This window comes from Neomonachus schauinslandi, chromosome 6 (genome assembly GCF_002201575.2).
Source record: "Neomonachus schauinslandi chromosome 6, ASM220157v2, whole genome shotgun sequence".
Taxonomy (NCBI): Eukaryota; Metazoa; Chordata; class Mammalia; order Carnivora; family Phocidae; genus Neomonachus; species Neomonachus schauinslandi.
In genome coordinates this window covers 99555362-99573900 of record NC_058408.1, presented here as the reverse complement: position 1 = coordinate 99573900, position 18539 = coordinate 99555362, and the positions used below count along the sequence as shown (strand labels likewise).

At 48.9% G+C, this 18539-nt stretch overlaps 1 protein-coding gene across 4 annotated transcripts in view; it reads right to left on the bottom strand.

The window, feature by feature from the left end:
• Positions 1-590: 590 nt before the first annotated feature.
• SGPL1 (sphingosine-1-phosphate lyase 1) overlaps positions 591-18539 on the bottom strand; it is a 56608-nt gene continuing 38659 nt past the window's right edge. For all 4 annotated transcript variants that reach the window (XM_021699640.1, XM_021699643.1, XM_021699642.1 and 1 more), the window contains exons 8-15: positions 11685-11773; positions 9773-9878; positions 8278-8376; positions 7488-7637; positions 6036-6274; positions 4758-4904; positions 3678-3798; positions 591-3172 (exon numbers count right to left, since the gene is read on the bottom strand). In XM_021699640.1, coding sequence (XP_021555315.1) covers positions 3032-3172; positions 3678-3798; positions 4758-4904; positions 6036-6274; positions 7488-7637; positions 8278-8376; positions 9773-9878; positions 11685-11773 — 1092 coding nt within the window. In that variant the 3' untranslated portion in view covers positions 591-3031. The remainder of the gene's footprint in view (positions 3173-3677; positions 3799-4757; positions 4905-6035; positions 6275-7487; positions 7638-8277; positions 8377-9772; positions 9879-11684; positions 11774-18539) is intronic.

The window sequence follows — 18539 nt, the reverse complement described above, 5'->3', positions numbered from 1 at the left end:
CCAAAGCAAGTAGGTGCTCAGGAAACCAAGTCATTTAGCAGAAAACCAGCAAAGACGGCATTCCTTGGCTTGATTCTGGCAAAGTCCAAACGGGTTGAAAAGCTGGGTTACCTGAGTGACAGGCTCCAGGCCCTTTGGAAGGACTTCTCACTTCTTACTTGTAATGGAATAAGATGCCCAGCGGTTATATGTGCAAAGATATTCTAAGGGGTTCCATCCACTCCCAAACCACTGAAGCCAGTGCCCAGCAGGCTGGAGCCCACCCTGGAGGGCTCAATCCATCATTAACGTATAGGCAGAAATAGATGGTGAAGAGGACAGAAAACACAAGCTGGGCCCGGGCCCTGGGGAACTAAAGACCTGAGTCCCAGCCTCCTTAAAGCAGACATGACCAGCACTCCTGGGGAAGCCTCCCGTGGAGGTGCTCTCGCCCACAGACAGCTAGCGCCCTGAATCTCCGTGACCACACACAACCCTTTCACCACAAGGGGGCGATCTCCCACCGGCCGCCAGTTCTCCAGCGGCCACCACCCCACCTGGGATCTCCGGCCACCCCTACAGAAGCAAATGAATGCAACCAGCCACGTCGGTTAAGATTTCGGTCATTTAATTACTGAATTGCTTTTTAAGATATTATTGCTGCAATTAGGAAGGGAGCACTGAGCTGGGAAGAAAGAGGTTAAATACAGAAAAGATTTAAAAGAGGCAAGTACCATTTTCCAAGTATAAAACCGGTAATATTAAAAGTGACATGGCAGGAGGGTCACGCGGCTGCTTACTCCGTGTAGAAACCAGATGCTACAGTTTCTGCAGAGGCCCATGTGACATCTGCTAGCAACATGACACCTGAAGACATTGTGCCCGCCTCTGCCAGACTAGGTGTTCCTAGGTGCGCAGGTACGCATAGACTGGAAAGCCCACAAGTGTCAGGCAAACTAAGGCTCGTGCTATGAAGTGGCTACAGGAGGTCCCTTTGAAAAACACCACTGCCCCCGGGGCAGCAGAGGAAGGGCCCGCAGACGCTGGGAGCAACAGCACGCTCTGTCAGGCACAGGCTTCTCCATTTTCGCAGCTGACAAACCACAGTGGTGCCGGCAGGGTGGTTCGGGTCCCGGGTCTTCCTCCAGCACCATGAACGCGCCGGAGACCCAGGAGCCCCGGCGCACAGCTCCGGCCGCAGCAACTCTCTCGGGAGGTGCCCCCAGTTCAGCGACGGGAAGGAACTCGGCTCCCGTGTCCAGAGGATCTTAGCGTCTCCCTCTAACATGCTTGCGTGCACGTGCACACACACACACGCGTGCGCGTACACACACACACACACACACACACACACACACACCGCACAGGAGGAACACACACACTCCAGCCCTGCAATGACACGGCCAGCTCGTCACAGTTATCGTGGAGGAAGTACAGTGCCAGAGGCCACTTCAGACAAACGTGCCACGGAGCCCGGGGGAGAGTCTGGTGGTCCTGGCTCTCCCGGCCGGCATTCCCAGTGAGGGAGGCCAGAGGACAGCAGCCTGAAGAGGCTGAATGGTTCAGGAGTCCCTGAGAAGGGGATTGGAACAGCTATTTTCTCCTGACTTACCCTAAAGTCCTCCCCCACCCAAATAAAAGCTCAAAGACTGACCCACTTCCCCGAGGGCCTGGGTCAGGAGTAGCCCTCCACCGCTCTCTGCTGAGGAAAAAAGGCACGGTATGTCGTCTTCAGAGGAAGACAGTGGCTCCACCTAGATCAGGGCCCTGTGCGACGGTGAGGAGGGTGGGGAGTGGGCACAGGGTTTGGTCCTGTCCCTGCACCACCCTGAGCAACTAGTCTTAGGAAGGAATCCCAGGCCCCAGGCCCCAGCTGACAGTTGCCATCATGCTTTCCTAGTCCAAAGTTAGCCGGGCCTGAGAAGTGTCCAGTACCTGAGGCTAAACTGCCATAGTACCTTTGGGAGCTGAACAGACGGAAAGAGGCAGGAGGGACACACGAACGGGAAGAAGTTTCCTTGCCTTGGAGGCTCTCTCACGTGCTCCATGCACCCACCTAGGGTAAGTCAAGGCAACTTGTGAAGGTGCTCTGAGCTGTTCCTTCAAGCAAACATATTCTCAGACGAGATGGCTTACAGCAGTGGGTGAGGGGAGACCACCACCAACTCTGGGGACATGTATTCCAATGTGACCCTCAGAGAACTTGAGAAAAGGCTCTGGTTTCCCATCCTCAGCAGCCCAGGAGAGGGTTCGGCTGTGCTCCCAACGCTGCCGATGCAGACAGGAAGCACCAGGGCCAGAAAGGCCTAGGCTCTCTGGAAACCACGTTCTCTTCCTAATCCAGGGGAACAACAACAAACCAATGGGAGCACGAGTTCAAACACAAATCTCCAAAGATGGTGGCCACCAAGTATCAAGTGGGGACAGCAGAGGGCCACTCCAAAGCCTACCTTGATAGACTGAGCAGATACGCTCAGCCATTCTAATCCCGAAAAAGAGGAACAACGGCCTGTCCATCTGTGTCCTGGAAAAAGAAACTGAGCTGCACTACGTGACTCTGCGAGACAACTCACCTACTCAAAGAGGAGGCTGAGAAGGCGTCGTGCTTAGAGGGTACCTAACTCCCACCTGGGGAAACATCTTCCGATCTGCCTCGCCAATCTGCCTGAGAGAACGAAGAAAACCTTCTTTATCAGAGAAATCACCCCCAGGCTCCGTAAGGACTCGGGACTGGTCAGAGCTGCCACACAATGATTAAGTGAAGTTGAAAGCTAGAAGGTTAGAGAAGGAAATGGCTAAAACAATCCCTAGGGTAACATTTGAGAACAAGGGCAAAATAATTAGGTAATGAACTCCTTCAGGGTCTCCACATTAAAGACCACAGAAGGATGACAAGAGGAGGAACAAGAATCCTGAGGATCAAGCCGTCTCATGGTCTGTCTCGTCGTGCTCTATGGAGCAAGACCAGATGCTGAAACTGTGCGTGGCCTGTTCCACTCTCCGAGAACCCTCTGAAGGCCAGGAGCCCCTCGGGGCCACAGAGGGTCCAGGCTCAGCGGGGTTTTGGAGAACCATTCATCTGGCTGCTCTGAGTTACAGTGTCAGTGCTGAAAAGGCTGTCCAAGAAGACGGAGGACAATTCTGCAACCAGGTTCCTGTCGACGGTCGTCTGGGCCATGCCGTAGATCGCACCCTACAAATCCAGTCAGAGAGCATTACTGGCAATGAGGCGTATGGGGGTGGAGATGAAGCTGCGGCTCTGATTCCGCCCATCCCCCCGCCCCCGCCTTCCATGTCCGCTCCCCTCCCCGGCTGTATGCCCACACCAGACAGCTCTTCACAGGTACTTGCCGGTCTGCCTTTCAGCCCAAAGGAACTGGCCTATGGGATTTGCCATAGAAAATTCCAGAGAAAACAGGCTTATTGTCTTTCCTATGTCAACATTTTCTGTTCAAAGGGACAGGACCACCACGTGCCTTTGTATGACACATTCAAATTTACAAGGTGCTTTATATACAGCACACCTCACTTGACACCAAAGAGCCTGCGAACGGGTGAGGCAGAGGTCCTCAGCTCCAAGGAATAAGGTCTGTGGAGACGGGACAGAGGCAGGACCAGACTCGAGGTCACCTGGTTCTTCCAAACCACCCCCAACACCTGAACTTCCATAAGAAGAAAAACATCCCAAGTGTCCCTACCATTCCTGTGGTCTTTGCTTTAGGATTCTTCATGATTTGAGTGACAGACTCCCGGATGTCCTTTAGGAACTGCACGGCTATTCGCTTCCGGGTGTGTACTAGCGTGATGCAGAAATGAATACTGTGGGAGAAGAGACAGACAGGCAGAGATGAACCTTGGGGAAAGAAAACAAAGTTCTAAAATAAAGCAGCCCCATGTCACATACTGGAATTTACTGCTCGCTTCTTCATGTTATTTGTGACAAGTGTTCCCAGTCCTGGGAATCGGGGCTCTCAAATACATGGCTGTCAAGCATGGGCCGGCATGTGGGTTTCATGCCTCCGCACGAGCAACATCCTGACAGAAGGGAGTACGGCTGCCTGTTCTGTCCCACTCCTCCCCTCAAAAACTGTCAAATGCTATGCCTTCAGTCATGGGACCACCAAGGGGATGCTCTCCTTGTAGACAATAATCCCTCATGGGCACAGGGCCCCAGGGGTCTTGAAGGACTTCAAGGCACAGAAGAAACTCTCACGCCCCCTAGAGGGAGACTGAGGTACAGAGGGATCGTGCAGAGGAAGAAGCTGAGTCCAGGTGGGACTGGCAAGAGCACCAGAAAGTGAAAGGATTGGGGTGCACGGAGGGCACCGGGGGGACCTCTGCCATCGGGGTGTGGTGTTTATTTACAGACATTGTGGGAGATGAGATGACAGAAGCATATGACAGGACAGGGCAGCGGGCCTGAATGATGAGAGGCCCTGGGGAGGGTTCTGAGCTAAGTATGACTCAGGTCATGAGTCCGTCGGCAAGAGCAATCTGATGGCGGTGTGCGAGATGGGGCAGGGAGTACACAGCCCAAGAAGTGGGCAGGGGCAGCGGTGGAGGGGCTCGTGACCGACCACTGGTCTCCAGAGTTGGAAAGCTCATCGTGTCGTCCTTGATACTGAGTAGTGCCAGGTGGCGAGACAAAATCGCACGGATACTCTGTCGGCCCTGGAGCGCTGGCCTCACTGTCAGTCTCTAGGCTTTGGGTCACCCTGCTACCCGAGTTGTTGCAAAGTCACAGAGCGCAGTGAGGGCAGGAGGCTCCTCGGGCTTACCTGGGTGGGAACTGCAGCTGGTTCAGGTTCCAGCCCTTGGCAGTCATCAGGTTAAACAGTCGGTAGATGTCAAAATCTCGGGAGCCCAGAGCAATGACTGACAACTGGGGATTCCCAAAAACAAAGATGCCTTTGATACTTTCCAGTCTTAAAACAAACAAAAAAGGGAATAGAAAGGAAATTTCAGCCACATATACTCCTCGGGCCATCATCTCTTTCATCATGCAAACGTCTCCCCTGTAACACAATCTAATCTTTTAGGGCTTCAACTCGCTCACCTTCTAAAATCAGGCAGCAAGACTGAGATCAGTGGTTCCCAAACATTACAAATACTCAAACGCCCAAACCCCACTGAGCTCCAATGAGAGAACCACTGGCTCCTACCCTGTATGCCCAACTCCCAAATTGTGATGTGCCCCAGGGGCATCTGAGGCATAAAAATGCACTTAAAAAAAATCCTGGCAAAATAACCCCTCCATCTCTTCAATTTAAAAAGTCATATATGTAATCCCTAAAGCAAGAAATGGTAGAGCAGTTCACAACAGATGGGTCTATCGGCTGGGTATATGAAGGCTTTTTTCGAATGAGACATGCCTACTGGCCGAAAGCTTTCACTCACCCTCCAGGTTCTGAAAAAGCCTCCCCAGTGCGGATGAGCCACAGAGATAGGCAGGGGGCACATGAATAGGTGGGTCAGACAAACGTGCAGCCTCGTTCTAGCCTCATCTCACCCTCGGTCTCCCCCCCACCCCTCCCCCGTTCCCTCTGCCTCATCTCCGACACTGTTCCACCAGCGACTCCCCGAGTGTGAGCCCTAGACCCGCAGTTTCAGTATCCACTGGGAGCTTCCCAGAAACGCAAGTCCTCAGACTCCCACTCCAGATGGACGGAATGAGAATCCTGGGAGTGGGGCCCAGCAACCTGTGTCGTGACAGGTCCTCCCGATGATTAAGATGCGTGCTCAAGTGTGAGAACCGCAGTCTAAAGCATGACACTGCACAGTGTATGGGCACTTGGTAAGAGCTGCCAGTCGTGAAGACACGCTTTGAGACACGATGGCCCACAGGTGAAGCCTGGGTCTGACCCTCCAAGTCCCAGCAGAGCCAGGGAGCTTCTCCTCCCAGGCCGGCGCCACACTCCTAAGCTGCTGTCCTAAGCCCCTGGTCGCTAGGGGATGCGGGATGGGCTGGGAGCTATGGGTGCTGGCCAGGCAGATGCCTCGGGCCTATGAGCAGACAAAGCAAGAGACGAGGCGGATCCCCAATCCTCCACACATACTCTGACTTGAGGAAGCGAGTGGTTTTGATGATCTGTTTCGTGGCCTCAACATAGCCGCTCTCACCGAAGTGCATCAGGGCAGCCCAACAGGCCGCGCTGATGCCTCCGGGCCGGGAGCCCGCGATGGTCGGGGAGGCGTAGATGCCGCCCTGCCAGTCTGTCGCCACGAAGAACTGATGGCTCCTGTACTTCTTCTCACTGTAGAGCAGCACGGAGGAGCCTTTGGGGGCGTAGCCGTACTGAGGGGAGAAGTGCACAGGTGAGCGCCCGCAAGCTCCTCAGGCACACGTCTCCTCCACGTGCCCGTTTCCCACCGCGTCCCACTTGCACCAACAACCCACACTCAGAGCGTTACGGGTGGAGGGCGCTGCGGGGACGGGGCTGAAATGCCCTCTGGGAGGGCCGAGGCGTCTGGGGCCCCCTCACCCAGCACGTGTCTTCTCTATGTAAACAGCACCCCAGGGTGGTGCGGCACGGTGGAAGCAAAGATAAATTTCCACTGGCAACCGGGGAAAAGGGTAGAAGTCACGTCACCTGGAGCAACTGAAATCACGAGCTGACTCCCTTCCCATCTCTTTTATACTTCCTTTTTAAGAACATCACAGTGTTCAGCATCTAGAAGCTACTGAATCCAGCCTAAAAACAACCTGCGTACTTGGTTTCCTTACAGAAATGTGCCCTCCTAGTGAACTCCCGCTGCCGCGAACATGGAGCCAGTCTCACTCCCTGACCCACACCGGGAGAGATGGTAAGGAGGAGGGCACGGGGGTCGCCTGGGTGCGAGGCGAAACCAAATCAGATCCCGACGGAAGATTCGCGGGCATCACGTAAGAGTCTGAAAAACAGGTCTCCACTATGCTTGAGATGAAAACAAGCTCTGCGAGTGTCTTCAGCACAGAGCACACATTCCTGAGGCTGCTGCTTCTCCCACATCTGCATGTAGCTGCAAAGCCATCCCGGCCACCAGGGGTGGTGGCATCCGAACATTCCTGAGCACGCAGTTCTGCCCTCTCTCCAAAGGACTCTTCCCTTAGCTGGCTCCTGTCATGTGGGGCAGCAGCCCCCGTGGCGTGAGAGCTCAGCACCAGCATACCTCCTCCTCCCAGGAATCCCACTATCAACTTCATCGCTACCCTCCACCCCAGAGAATCTCAGAGCTTCAGGGAACATTTTTCTAGGGGCCCCTGTCCTGGCACATCCCAGCTACATACAGTCAGTGGATGCAGAAATTTTCTGAGCCACATGCCACAAATAGGTCCCTTTGCACGATTATGTGTCACCTCTAGCACCATACTTTGTCACCTGAACCAGCTATGCGGGTGAGAGCAAAGAGCCAGATTTAATTTTACATTCTGGGCGGAAGTTAATGCTTTAACCAATTTATTTTGTTGATAGTAGTCGAAATAATCAGGTGCCTCCTTTGATTAACATTTGGTCCCTTCCCTGTCTCACCTTGTGGGTATCAGCTGAAATGCTGGTCACACCTTTCACCCGGAAATCAAACGGTTGCTCCAGTGGGTATCCTGCTTTCTCCATAAAGACAATGAGGAAGCCCCCCAGACAAGCATCTACATGAAGAGGTATTTTGTATTTGACAGCCAGCTAGTTCAAAAAACAAAGACCACAAGAGAATTTCATTTATAGCCATATAACAAAAACTCTGCAAGACACAGGTGGAAAGGTGTGCTGCAACCACAAGGCCACTCTATAATGCATCTTTCAGGCTTTAAAAAACTGGCTAGTTTTCACATTCCTAATAAAGCTCATCTTTTAAATGTATTTAGGCTTCAAAATAATTCCTCTGAAATGTGGTATTTTATATTTAAATACGCAGGGCCTCAACCTGACTATAAAATCAAGCAGGAAATGAGCAGCCCTCTGATGCAGGGGGAGAGTCCTGCTTTATTTAGTAATGCAGGGTGGGGAGGAGGGGGCGCTAGGCGGGTGGCGCTGTTGGATGCCACCCTCTGGTAGGCAGGCTCCTACATGCAGCTCATTTCCCCGGCTGAATCCAAATGCCAGTACTCTTTCAGAATACCCAGTTTCCACAAAGTCTTCTTCCCACAGCAGAAGCCAGTAACTTTCTGAGGCTCCAAACAGAGCCGCAGGGCTTCCTATGGGGCTCAGGAAATTTGTGCACAAATCTAAACTCAGACTTGCTTCTCCTTGCCGAGTACTGCACCATTAGGTTCTATTTTCAAATCTCAACTTAAGTGCCTGGCAGCCCATTTCTCCCGCGTACCTTGGCCACTTCAGGGACAGGATCGATGACACCATGAGGAAACTGCGGGGTAGAACAGACGAGCATGGCCGTGTTCCTGGAGATGGCTCTCCCCATTGCCTAGGGGTTTAAAGGTGAAAGGAAAATGAGAAGCCACGTCAGAATGCCAAGAGCACTCCAGGCCCCCAGCTCAGGGTCTGCGCTCCTCTAGCCCACCTCCTCTGTCTCTCCAACCCAGGAGAAGACAGCCCCCTGCCATGGCGGCAGCACAGACATGGCCAGAGGGCTCCAGCCGGGGGGACAGTCTGCGGCCACAACACGGCAAATCACTGTGGGAGGAAAAACGGCCTCGGGCCAAGAGGCAGATGAGCCTGTGCGAGTCCCAGCCCCACTCACGAGTGTGGAAACCTGGGGCAAATGATTTAACTCCACCCGGACTGTTTCCTCACCCGTGCACTGCAAAAGGACTGACAGTTTCTCCAGCCTCCCTGGGCTGTCACAAGGCTCAGATGCAATTCTTACAGCATCCCGACGCTGGAGAGTTCTCCACACAGGCACGGCATAAAAATAACGACTAAAGGACTACTACTGGGTCTTCAAAAAAGAGAGCCTGCCATTTGTGACAGCATGGATGAACCTGGAGGACACTCTGCTGAGTGCCGTAAGCCAGGGCCAGAGACACAAATGCTGCATGACCTCACATACACGGCACCCACGACAGTCACACTCAGAGGCACAGAGTAGAGTGGCGGTTGCCGGGGGCCGGAGGATGAGGGGCACCAAGTTTCGGTGACGCCTGACAGGAAGTTCTGGACCGCTCGCGGACGGCCGTGTGACCATGCATAACAATACCGCACGTGTGCCTGAAATCAGCCAGCGGTCCAGAGAGTAGCCCTATGTATTCTAACCCAGAAAAAAGGAAAATGACAGAAGATGGTAACTATTTGAGGGGATGGAATACACTCAGTAGTGTGACTGTGGTGATTCGTCTGCGTATTCGTCTATCACTGTGTACAAGTGTCATCAGAATATCAAGCTGGGACCACAGATATGTACAATTTTTTTTGTCAACTGTCAGTCAGTGTATCAATAAAGACGGCAGGCAGCAATAACGCTAGTGCTAAGAAACTGGGTAGTTTAGTTCTGAAAAGATACAGTTACTGTTATATTGGCGAGGATATGGATGCGGGCTCATGAAAACCGCAGGGAGAGTCCTGGGGTAAGTCAGTCTGTGCTCTTTTTACAGAGAGGAGAAAGCCATGTTGCTGCAGCAAAACCCAGGTCAGCGAAGTCTCAAGTCAGGGGCTGGATCATCTCTGCTATCAGAGCTCATGAATTTATGAAAACCCTGAGGCACACTCCATCACCACAGCCGGTGGCAGCTCGGCAGCTCCGGCGCCTAGAGCCCAAGGCCTTTGGAGCCTCTCTGCACGCGATGCTGGAAAACACCAGTCAGTCAGGTGCGTCCCTGCTCCTCACGGTCCATGGCACGAAATGGCCCTTCAGGGGAACTCACCCGAACATCCACCTCCATCATTCTGTTCAGCGGAACCCGTATAATCTTCATCCCAAAATAATTGGCTGCTTTGTCAAATGCAGCATGGGCACTTTGGGGGGCCACACTAAATGACAGAGAAGAGAGTAATGAAATTCCGATAAAAGCAGGGCTCAAGAGAGAGCCTAGTTAGCAGCTCATCTACGTCACCAGGAGTAAACGTCTAAATATTTTTCCTCACGTTTTTACAAGTGTTTATATTGTTTTACTTTTCTTTTTAAGCAGAAAGAAAAAGAGGTCAATTGATTTTCTATAGAAATCTTCTCCCTCTGGTTTAGGAAATCCAAAGCATAAAGCATGGCTGACAGGCAGGAGACGAGGGACTGGGAATTTGGATCAGATTGGCATCAGGCAGAGCCTTCTCATGTTGGCCATCCAAAGCCAGGGAGCCGTTGGTGGGGGTACGCTGACATGACACATGGCCAAGCAGGAACCTAAGTCTGCTTGTATCAGGGTCAGTGGTTCCTTCCAGCTCTGAAAGCCCACAAGCCTGTGAGAAACTATAATTCCCATTGTTCCTACATACTTAGAAGCAGCACTTCACGGGGCGCCTGGGTGGCTCAGTTGGTTAAGTGACTGCCTTCAGCTCAGGTCATGATCCTGGAGTCCCGGGATCGAGTCCCGCATCGGGCTCCCTGCTCAGGGGGGAGCCTGCTTCTCCCTCTGACCCTCCTCCCTCTCGTGCTCTCTGTCTCTCATTCTCTCTCACAAATAAATAAATAAAATCTTTAAAAAAAAAAGAAGCAGCACTTCAAACAGTACTGAAATGGGGGCACCTGGCTGGCTCGGCTCAGTCAGTAGAGCCTGTGACTCTTGATCTTGGTGTTATGAGTGCAAGGCCCACGCTGGGCGTAGAGCTTACTTAAAAAAACAAAAAAAAGACAAATAGCACTGAAAAGGAGACTAAGTCATGGTTAAGTATTTGCTTTCAGACTTCGCTCAATTACTGCACTCTCAAAATCAGTGTGTTCCCTTTAAGGAAGGAAAGACTATTACTGAGTACGAAGCACTAAGATTCATGTATGGAGAAAGATGGCAGCCTGATTTATTCTCTTAGGCTGCACAGCATGAGATCACATGCAACCCTTAGTCACTGATACTTGTGGGAAAACAGTAACCCAGAGGATGTAGTATAAACACTCTGGGCAAAGAGAGGGTCTAGAAAAAAAAAATGCAGCCAAATATCAAAGTTATGTCTATGGGGTGGCATTATGGATAAATCTCAAAAAGATTTAAAAAATTTCTCCTCCCAGGGGCGCCTGGGTGGCTTAGTCATTAGGCGTCTGCCTTCGGCTCAGGTCATGATTCCAGGGTGCCCTGCTCCGTGGGAAACCTACTTCTCCCTCTCCCACTCCCCCTGCTTGTGTTCCCTCTCTCACGGTCTCTCTGTCAAATGAATAAATAAAATCTTTAAAGAAAAATTTTTTTTTCTCCTCCCAGAAAACAGCCCTCAGGCTGAAATTTTTTTAGGAAGCACTTTGAGGCAGCCTATTATATTTAAGTAACTTTCCCTGAATTTAAGGGATTATTAGAGAGTTTTCCTTAGGCTCCAGATTATTTATAATAAATATCACAAAATTCAAAGATGTAGTCCTGTTCAACCTGTCACTTTTAGGAAAAGGATCTCATTCTTGCTTTCAGTATATACCACGTATAAACTTGGGGGTTGGGAAAGGGAATGACCTTTAAAATTAACTGGCTGATCCACTTAGGATTCTGTGGAATGTGAAGGGATAAGGGTCCAGGGCGCGGGACAGGAAGAAGGAGGACTGAACTGCCAGAGGAAGAGGGAAGAGAAGTAGAAAACAGATGGTCAGGTTGTTTCCAACCGCAGTACTCCAAACAGATAAATCCAAAAGAAACACATACATACATTTCTGGAGTTTTGATCCCATTCTCAAAGGCCAGGTCCCGGTAAGCCTTGCAGGCCATCAGTATGCTTTCTGTTCCCCCCGAGGTCACCTGTAATAAAGAAGCGATGTGATCCATGCAGTGCAGTGAGGCCCGCTGTCAGCATGCACGGCCCACCTATCTCGGTGGTGCCTGACGCAGCAGCAGGTAACATCTGCGAGGCACTCGGCAGAGCACACATGGCCATGTCTTCCGGATGGAAATGGGGCTTCATCGGCTAAGCGCACTCTTGGTTCAGAAGAGTAAAAACTACCAAATAAGAAGGCGCAGAATCTCTAAACCGTATGGAAAAACGCACCACCTGCCCAGACGTCACCAGCGCGCCGCCCGTTCACACTTCTGCTGCTGGTCCAGTTGCAGAGAGGACAGAGCATTTTACACTGCTCAAGAGCATCAGGACCATAGACTTGGATTTAAGTTTCCAGTGCCCGCTGCAGAATGAACTGCAGTCATAAGTCTAGTAAACTACGCGATACCTCAGCAGATCAAGAAGTTTAGACATTCCAAAGTGAACTGTGGTTTTGACAAGTTTGGAAAAGAAAAGCAGAGGCCTCTAATTACAAGTTGGTTATCTCACTTACCTGAAATCAAAACAAAGATCGTAGTGTTTTTAAACAAAGTAAAATGTTTTCCTGAAGCTAGGCCTAGCCCTCCTCGGTTATAGGTGAAAGTCTTTTTTTTCCTTAAGATTTTATTTATTCATTTGACAGAAAGAGAGCACAAGTAGGCAGAGAGGCAGGCAGAGGGAGAGGGAGAAGCAGGCTCTCCACCGAGCAGGGAGCCAGACGTGGGGCTCGATCCCAGGACCCCGGGATCATGACCCGAGCCAAAGGCAGCCGCTTAACGGACTGAGCCACCCAGGCACCCCTAGGGGAACTTCTTTATCAGAGTTGAAACCTAAATACTCAAAGGTCATGTCACGCATCCAATTTCCCTCACGAGACTATAAACTCATGACGGTGGGGACCAATCCGTTCATGACAATATTCCAAGCGCCCAGCCTGAAGGCTGACACTTAACAGAACCTCAACTAACATTTCTCAAAGCCTGATCTGACTCTCAGTAAACCATGACCAACATGGGCACATCATACCCGTTAGGCTATCTTTTGATGACATCTAAGAATGAATCATTTCAGGTGCGTCTGGGTGGCTCAGTTGGTTAAGCATCCAACTCTTGATTTCAGCTCAGGTCATGATCTCAGGGTTTTAAGATCAAGCCCCACATCAGGCTCTGAGCTCAGTGGAAGTCCGCTTGAGATTCTCTCTCGCCCTCTGCCCTTCTTCCCCACCTCTTTCTCTCTGAAATGAATAAATAAATTTTAAAAGAACAAAAAAAGAATCATTTCAAAACAAACCAAAAAAGCCACAGCACTGAGCTACGTGGTTATTTTCTTAGATTTCTCATCTCCAAAGATTCCTAGAAGCTTAGATAACTTTTTCATTGTACAGGTGAGAAAACTGAGCCCCTAAGAAGACTAAAATAATTCACCCAATGCCATCCATTAGTATCAACTGATAAAAAGTAAAACTTTGCAGCAGCAACTTCTTGCTAGACACATCTCCAAAGGCAAGGGAAGCAAGGGCAAAAATGAACTGTTGGGACTTCATCAAGATAAACAGCTTTTGCACAGCAAAGAAACAGTCAATAAAACCAAAAGGCAACCAACAGAATGGGAGAAGATATTTGTAAATGACATACCACATAAAGGGCTAGTACCCAAAATCTATAAAGAACTTATCAAACTCAACACCCAAAGAACAAATAATCCAATCAAGAAATGAGCAGACGACATGAACAGCCATTTCTCCAAAGACAACATCCAAATGACCAACAGACACATGAAAAAATGCTCAACATCACTTGGCATCAGGGAAATACAAATCAAAACCACAATGAGATACCACCTCACACGGGTTACAGTGGCTAAAATTAACTAGTCAGGAAACGGCAGATGTTGGCGAGGATGAGGAAAAAGAAAAAAACCCTCCTACACTGTTGGTGGGAATGCAAGCTGGTGCGGCCACTCTGGAAAACAGTATGGACATTCCTCAAAAAGTTGAAAATAGAGCTACCCTATGATCCAACAATTGCACTACTGGGTATTTACCCCAAAGATACAAATGTAGTGATCCAAAGGGGCACCTGAACCCCAATGTTTATAGCAGCAATGTCCACAATAGCCAAACTATGGAAAGAGCCCAGATATCCATCAACAGATAAATGGATAAAGAAGATGTGGTATATATAAATACAATGGAATATTACGCAGCCATCAAAAATTGAAATCTTGCCATATGCAACGACATAGATGGAACTAGAGGGTATTATGCTAAGCAAAATAAGTCAATCAGAGAAAGACAATTATCATATGATCTCATTAATATGTGCAATTTAATAAACAAGGCAGAGGATCATAGGGGAAGAGAGGAAAAAATGAAACAAGATGAAACCAGAGAGGGAGACAAACCATAAGAGACTATTTTTTTAAAGATTTTTTATTTATTTATTTGACAGAGAGAGACACAGCGAGAGAGGGAACACAAGCAGGGGGAGTGGGAGAGGGAGAAGCAGGCTCCCCATGAAGCAGGGAGCCCGATGCTGGGCTCAATCCCAGGACCCCGGGATCATGACCCGAGCCGAAGGCAGACGCTTAACGACTGAGCCACCCAGGCGCCCCCCATAAGAGACCGTTAATCATCCGAAACAAACTGAGGGTTGTTGGAGGGGAGGGTGGTGGGGGGATGGGGTAACTGGGTGATGGACATTGGGGAGATTATGTGTCGTAATGAGCACTGGGTACTATATAAGACAGATGAACCACAGACCTGTACCCCTGAAACAAATAATACATTGTATGTTAATTAACTGAATTTAAACTAAAAAAGAGAAAAGAGAAAAAAAAGGAAAACTTTCTACATTTGTGCATTTGGTGGAGTTAACATGAAATGGAATGAGAGAGAGGGATTTCTGGAATTTCCTGTAATACCCACGTAGAGGACAAAAACACCATTGGCTACAAAACCCCAGTGGTCAGGAGTTACATGGAAGATTAGCTGAGAGAAGTTAGTCATACTGTGATTCAGGAAGTCTTCAAGAAACACGTGCCCATCACCCACGAAGTAATGCGCTGACTTGGGCACAGGACGCCTGCCTGTTTGTAGCCTCTGCACTTTTCTGCCAAAGATGAAAACGCTTATAGTGGAGGTCAGCTCTGCGAATCAGCGGCTCGCCCTGTGGTCTAGCACAAAACCTCAGACTGTCACATGAAGAGCCAAACAAGCTGTGAAGCAAGTCAGGAAAGGACCAGCAACGTCCAAGTCTCCAGTGTGTCAGCCTCTTACTAAGGTCCAGTAATGACCTACACAAACGGATTTCCAAACCCCTAGTCACCCAGCACACACGCTCTATTTTTAGTCCAATAACTTATCAAATCAACATCATTATTTGTTGGGCAAACAGCAGTGTACTTTTGACTGTAAAAGCAGGAATACCTAAATTCTACTTCTAATTTTTATTTCTGATCCCCAAATTCTGTGTCTAAACATGCTATTAACCTCCCACTTCCTTCTACCCTCTGCGCCCAAAGAAAAATGGAATTGTGAAATCAGAAGATGAAAGCTTCAATAACTACTTGTAATGTTAGCTTCTTCCGACATTTATAAAAACTCTCGCTGTAATATATGAGAAGTATGTCAGAGAATAAGAGGAGAACACGGCCTGCTGCGAGAATTTTCTTTCAGACCCAAAGGCCTTTGCACAAGCCAAGACTGTTCCCCAGGGCAACAGAAGTTCTTTCAGTATATGAAATCACTTCTTATCCATTCTAACTGAGGCAAATGAAGTTAGTAACAGGAACGATAGTTTAGATTGAAGAACAAAGAACGAGAACAGCTTAAGACCTTGGCTGGGAATATGCTACAGACTGCCCAGCTATGCAGCTCTGTCTTCTCATTTCCAACCTCTGAACTCCGAACTTTTTTCACCAAAAGCAGCTCATCGAGAGAGAGAGAGATGGAGAGAGACAGAGACTGAGAAGAGTAAGAGAAACAGAGAAACTCAAATTACCCCAGAGGTCATCACTAGTTCTCTTGTAAAAGTCTTAAGTATCAGAAAAGACTAGGGATCTCAGACTCCATCCTTCTCCCGATCCCCGACACTGTAGCAATGCAAAAATACCCCTGGGGTTAGACTTCGGCATTCAGATGAAACAATGAACCTACCTCACAGCTACTTTCTCTCCCCTGGTACCTAAAAAGGAAGAAACACAATTGCAGAAAGCTGCAATAACAACCATCAAACAAGGAAACAGAGAGAATCCAATGCAATAAACTTCAAGTACTGGCAATGAAAAAAAGAGACAAGTTACTAAAGCACAGAGAAAAGCAAAACACAGTCCCTAATCCCTCCTTCAAGTCCTGAAAATTGTCCAGTGAGCCAGCAAAATCCTGAGGATTCTCATTAATACCCGCCAAATCTTCAGAGAAGCAAATGGAGGGGGGCTCCTTATCTTCCGCTCAGTGAGTGGTAGACATGGCAGCGAGGGAGAAACAGGAAAATGGGGAGAGAGAACATTGGGACCGACCCCTCAAAGTCAAGGCTTCAGGGATCCAAGATGGGTTAAAGAAATAATCAAAGCCCAGAGGGTCTTACTGTCTTCCAACTAGGCAGAGTAAACTCTAATAAGTAACTTTTAACAAATCTCAGGAGACCCAGATATCCTAATACAGGTGGAACCAAGAGGCCCTCAAGCAAATGCTCCCAGATGAGAAATCAGCCAGCATGCATCGGAACAAAATAGAATGTTCTGATGAGCATGAGCCACAGTGAAAAAAAATGGCACGGTAACTACGCAAACACACAGAAAGAAAAAAAGCAGCATGCATAATAAAAGCCTAACTCAAAAGGTAACGGTCTAAGGGGGACTGTCATCACTAGAGGACAACATGACAAGAACACGAATTGAAGAAAACAAAGAGCTGAAAGACTGGACACCAAAACAAGAGAATGAGACTGCAGACCTAAAACACAGAGTACCAAATGACCCTGATAAAGGATTAGTAAGGACACGAGGGACAGAATACACACAGCCGAGAATAAAGATCAGGACTTAGAGGAAAGGTTTAAGGCAAGTTTAGTGAACCCAGATTTAAAAAAAACAGAGACTGAAAGATCACTGCCTCTCCACACCTGTGTCCCTCTGGCTAGACACAGATAACCAAAAGGTGTTCGGAGAAGAAACATGGGCATGGTCACCAATCTGTGAAACCGTATTCTCTAAGACTAGCTGAGTAGCCTTGGAAGAAAGTGGGGAAGAGCAGATCCAGAGGGAGAGAAGCCGTAAAGTGTACAAAGTTCACATGGAGAAAAAACAACAACAATCATGGAACTCCTATTTCTGGCAATATAGATTAGACAGCTTGGGCAGCCCACCCTCCCCTGGGAAACAACTAAAAATGCCTCGTAAAACATTGAAATTTATTTTACATCCACCACTGAGCTTATATAACATAAAGGAATATACTAATATACTGAACCCAAACAGAGCAAAACCAAGAATCCTAGCAGATAAGTGAGTGCCAAAGCTGGTTTCAACTTTGACGGTTGCTGCCGCCCCCAGAGACCACCAACCCCCACCGTGACAAATGAACAGGAGGTAAACTGAGGGCCTGCCTAAGGTAAAGAGTCTAACAGGAGACAGCTGGAGAACCTGGGACTTACACCCACATCTCAGGGGAACAAGAAATTAAACCCCACTGGTGCAGCAGAAGACAGCAAGAAAAATGGCTTTCTCAACCCTGACCTGATGCTCTGGTAAAGAAAAATAAGGATCTCTCAAGAATGGCTCACAAGACAGCTTTGACATGCGTCTGCAGTGTGAACTCATGCGCCCTCTGTAGGATGAGACTCAGATGGGTTCCCGTGTGACAGCACCTCCCAGCAAGGCCCCGGCAACTGGCAGAAGTCATTACATAGCTTCCCTGCAAGAACTTCACTTCAATCTAGGCCTCACAGAGAAGTTCCCAGGAAGACACACACACACACAAAAAAGTCACAAATACAAGGATACAAGCCAGTATGAATGAAACCAGCAGAAACAGATAGGTAAGGCTCGTGAGTAACAGCATTATCAGACACAGAATATAACATAACTACAGGCAATATATTTAAGTAAACAAAACATAAGCCAAGGAAAGGAACGCTAAAGAACCACCACGCAGGGGCGCCTGGCTGGCTCAGTCAGCAGAGCATGCAATGCTCAACCTCTGGGTCTTGAGTTCGAGCCCCACTTTAGGCGTAACACTTACTTAAATAATAATAATAATAAACAAACAACTTGAGCAAAAACCTAAAAAAAAGGAACCACCTGGCAGATTAAGACAAAATTCTCAAAAATGAAGACTACAGTAAATGAAGTTAAAAAAAAAAAAAAGCCAATGGGGGCCGCCTGGGTGGCTCAGTCGGTTAAGCGACTGCCTTTGGCTCAGGTCATGATCCCAGGGTCCTGGGTTGAGCCCCGCATCGGGCTCCCTGCTCGACAGGGGGCCTGTTTCTCCTTCTCCCTCTGCCGCTCTCCTGCTCTCTGTCTGCCAAATAAATAAAATAAATAAATAAATAAAATCTTTAAAAAAAAAAAAACCCAATGGAGGATCTCAAGTGCAGAAGAGACACGGCTGAAGAGGGAACCCACGAAACCCCTCTACTCATCTCCCCGCTCCAACAATGGGCACCTCACAGCCCATCTTTCCTCTACCTGCACACACCCCGGCTGCCACTCCTGCTGAGAACACCAGCTGTTTTAACAGCTAATTACATA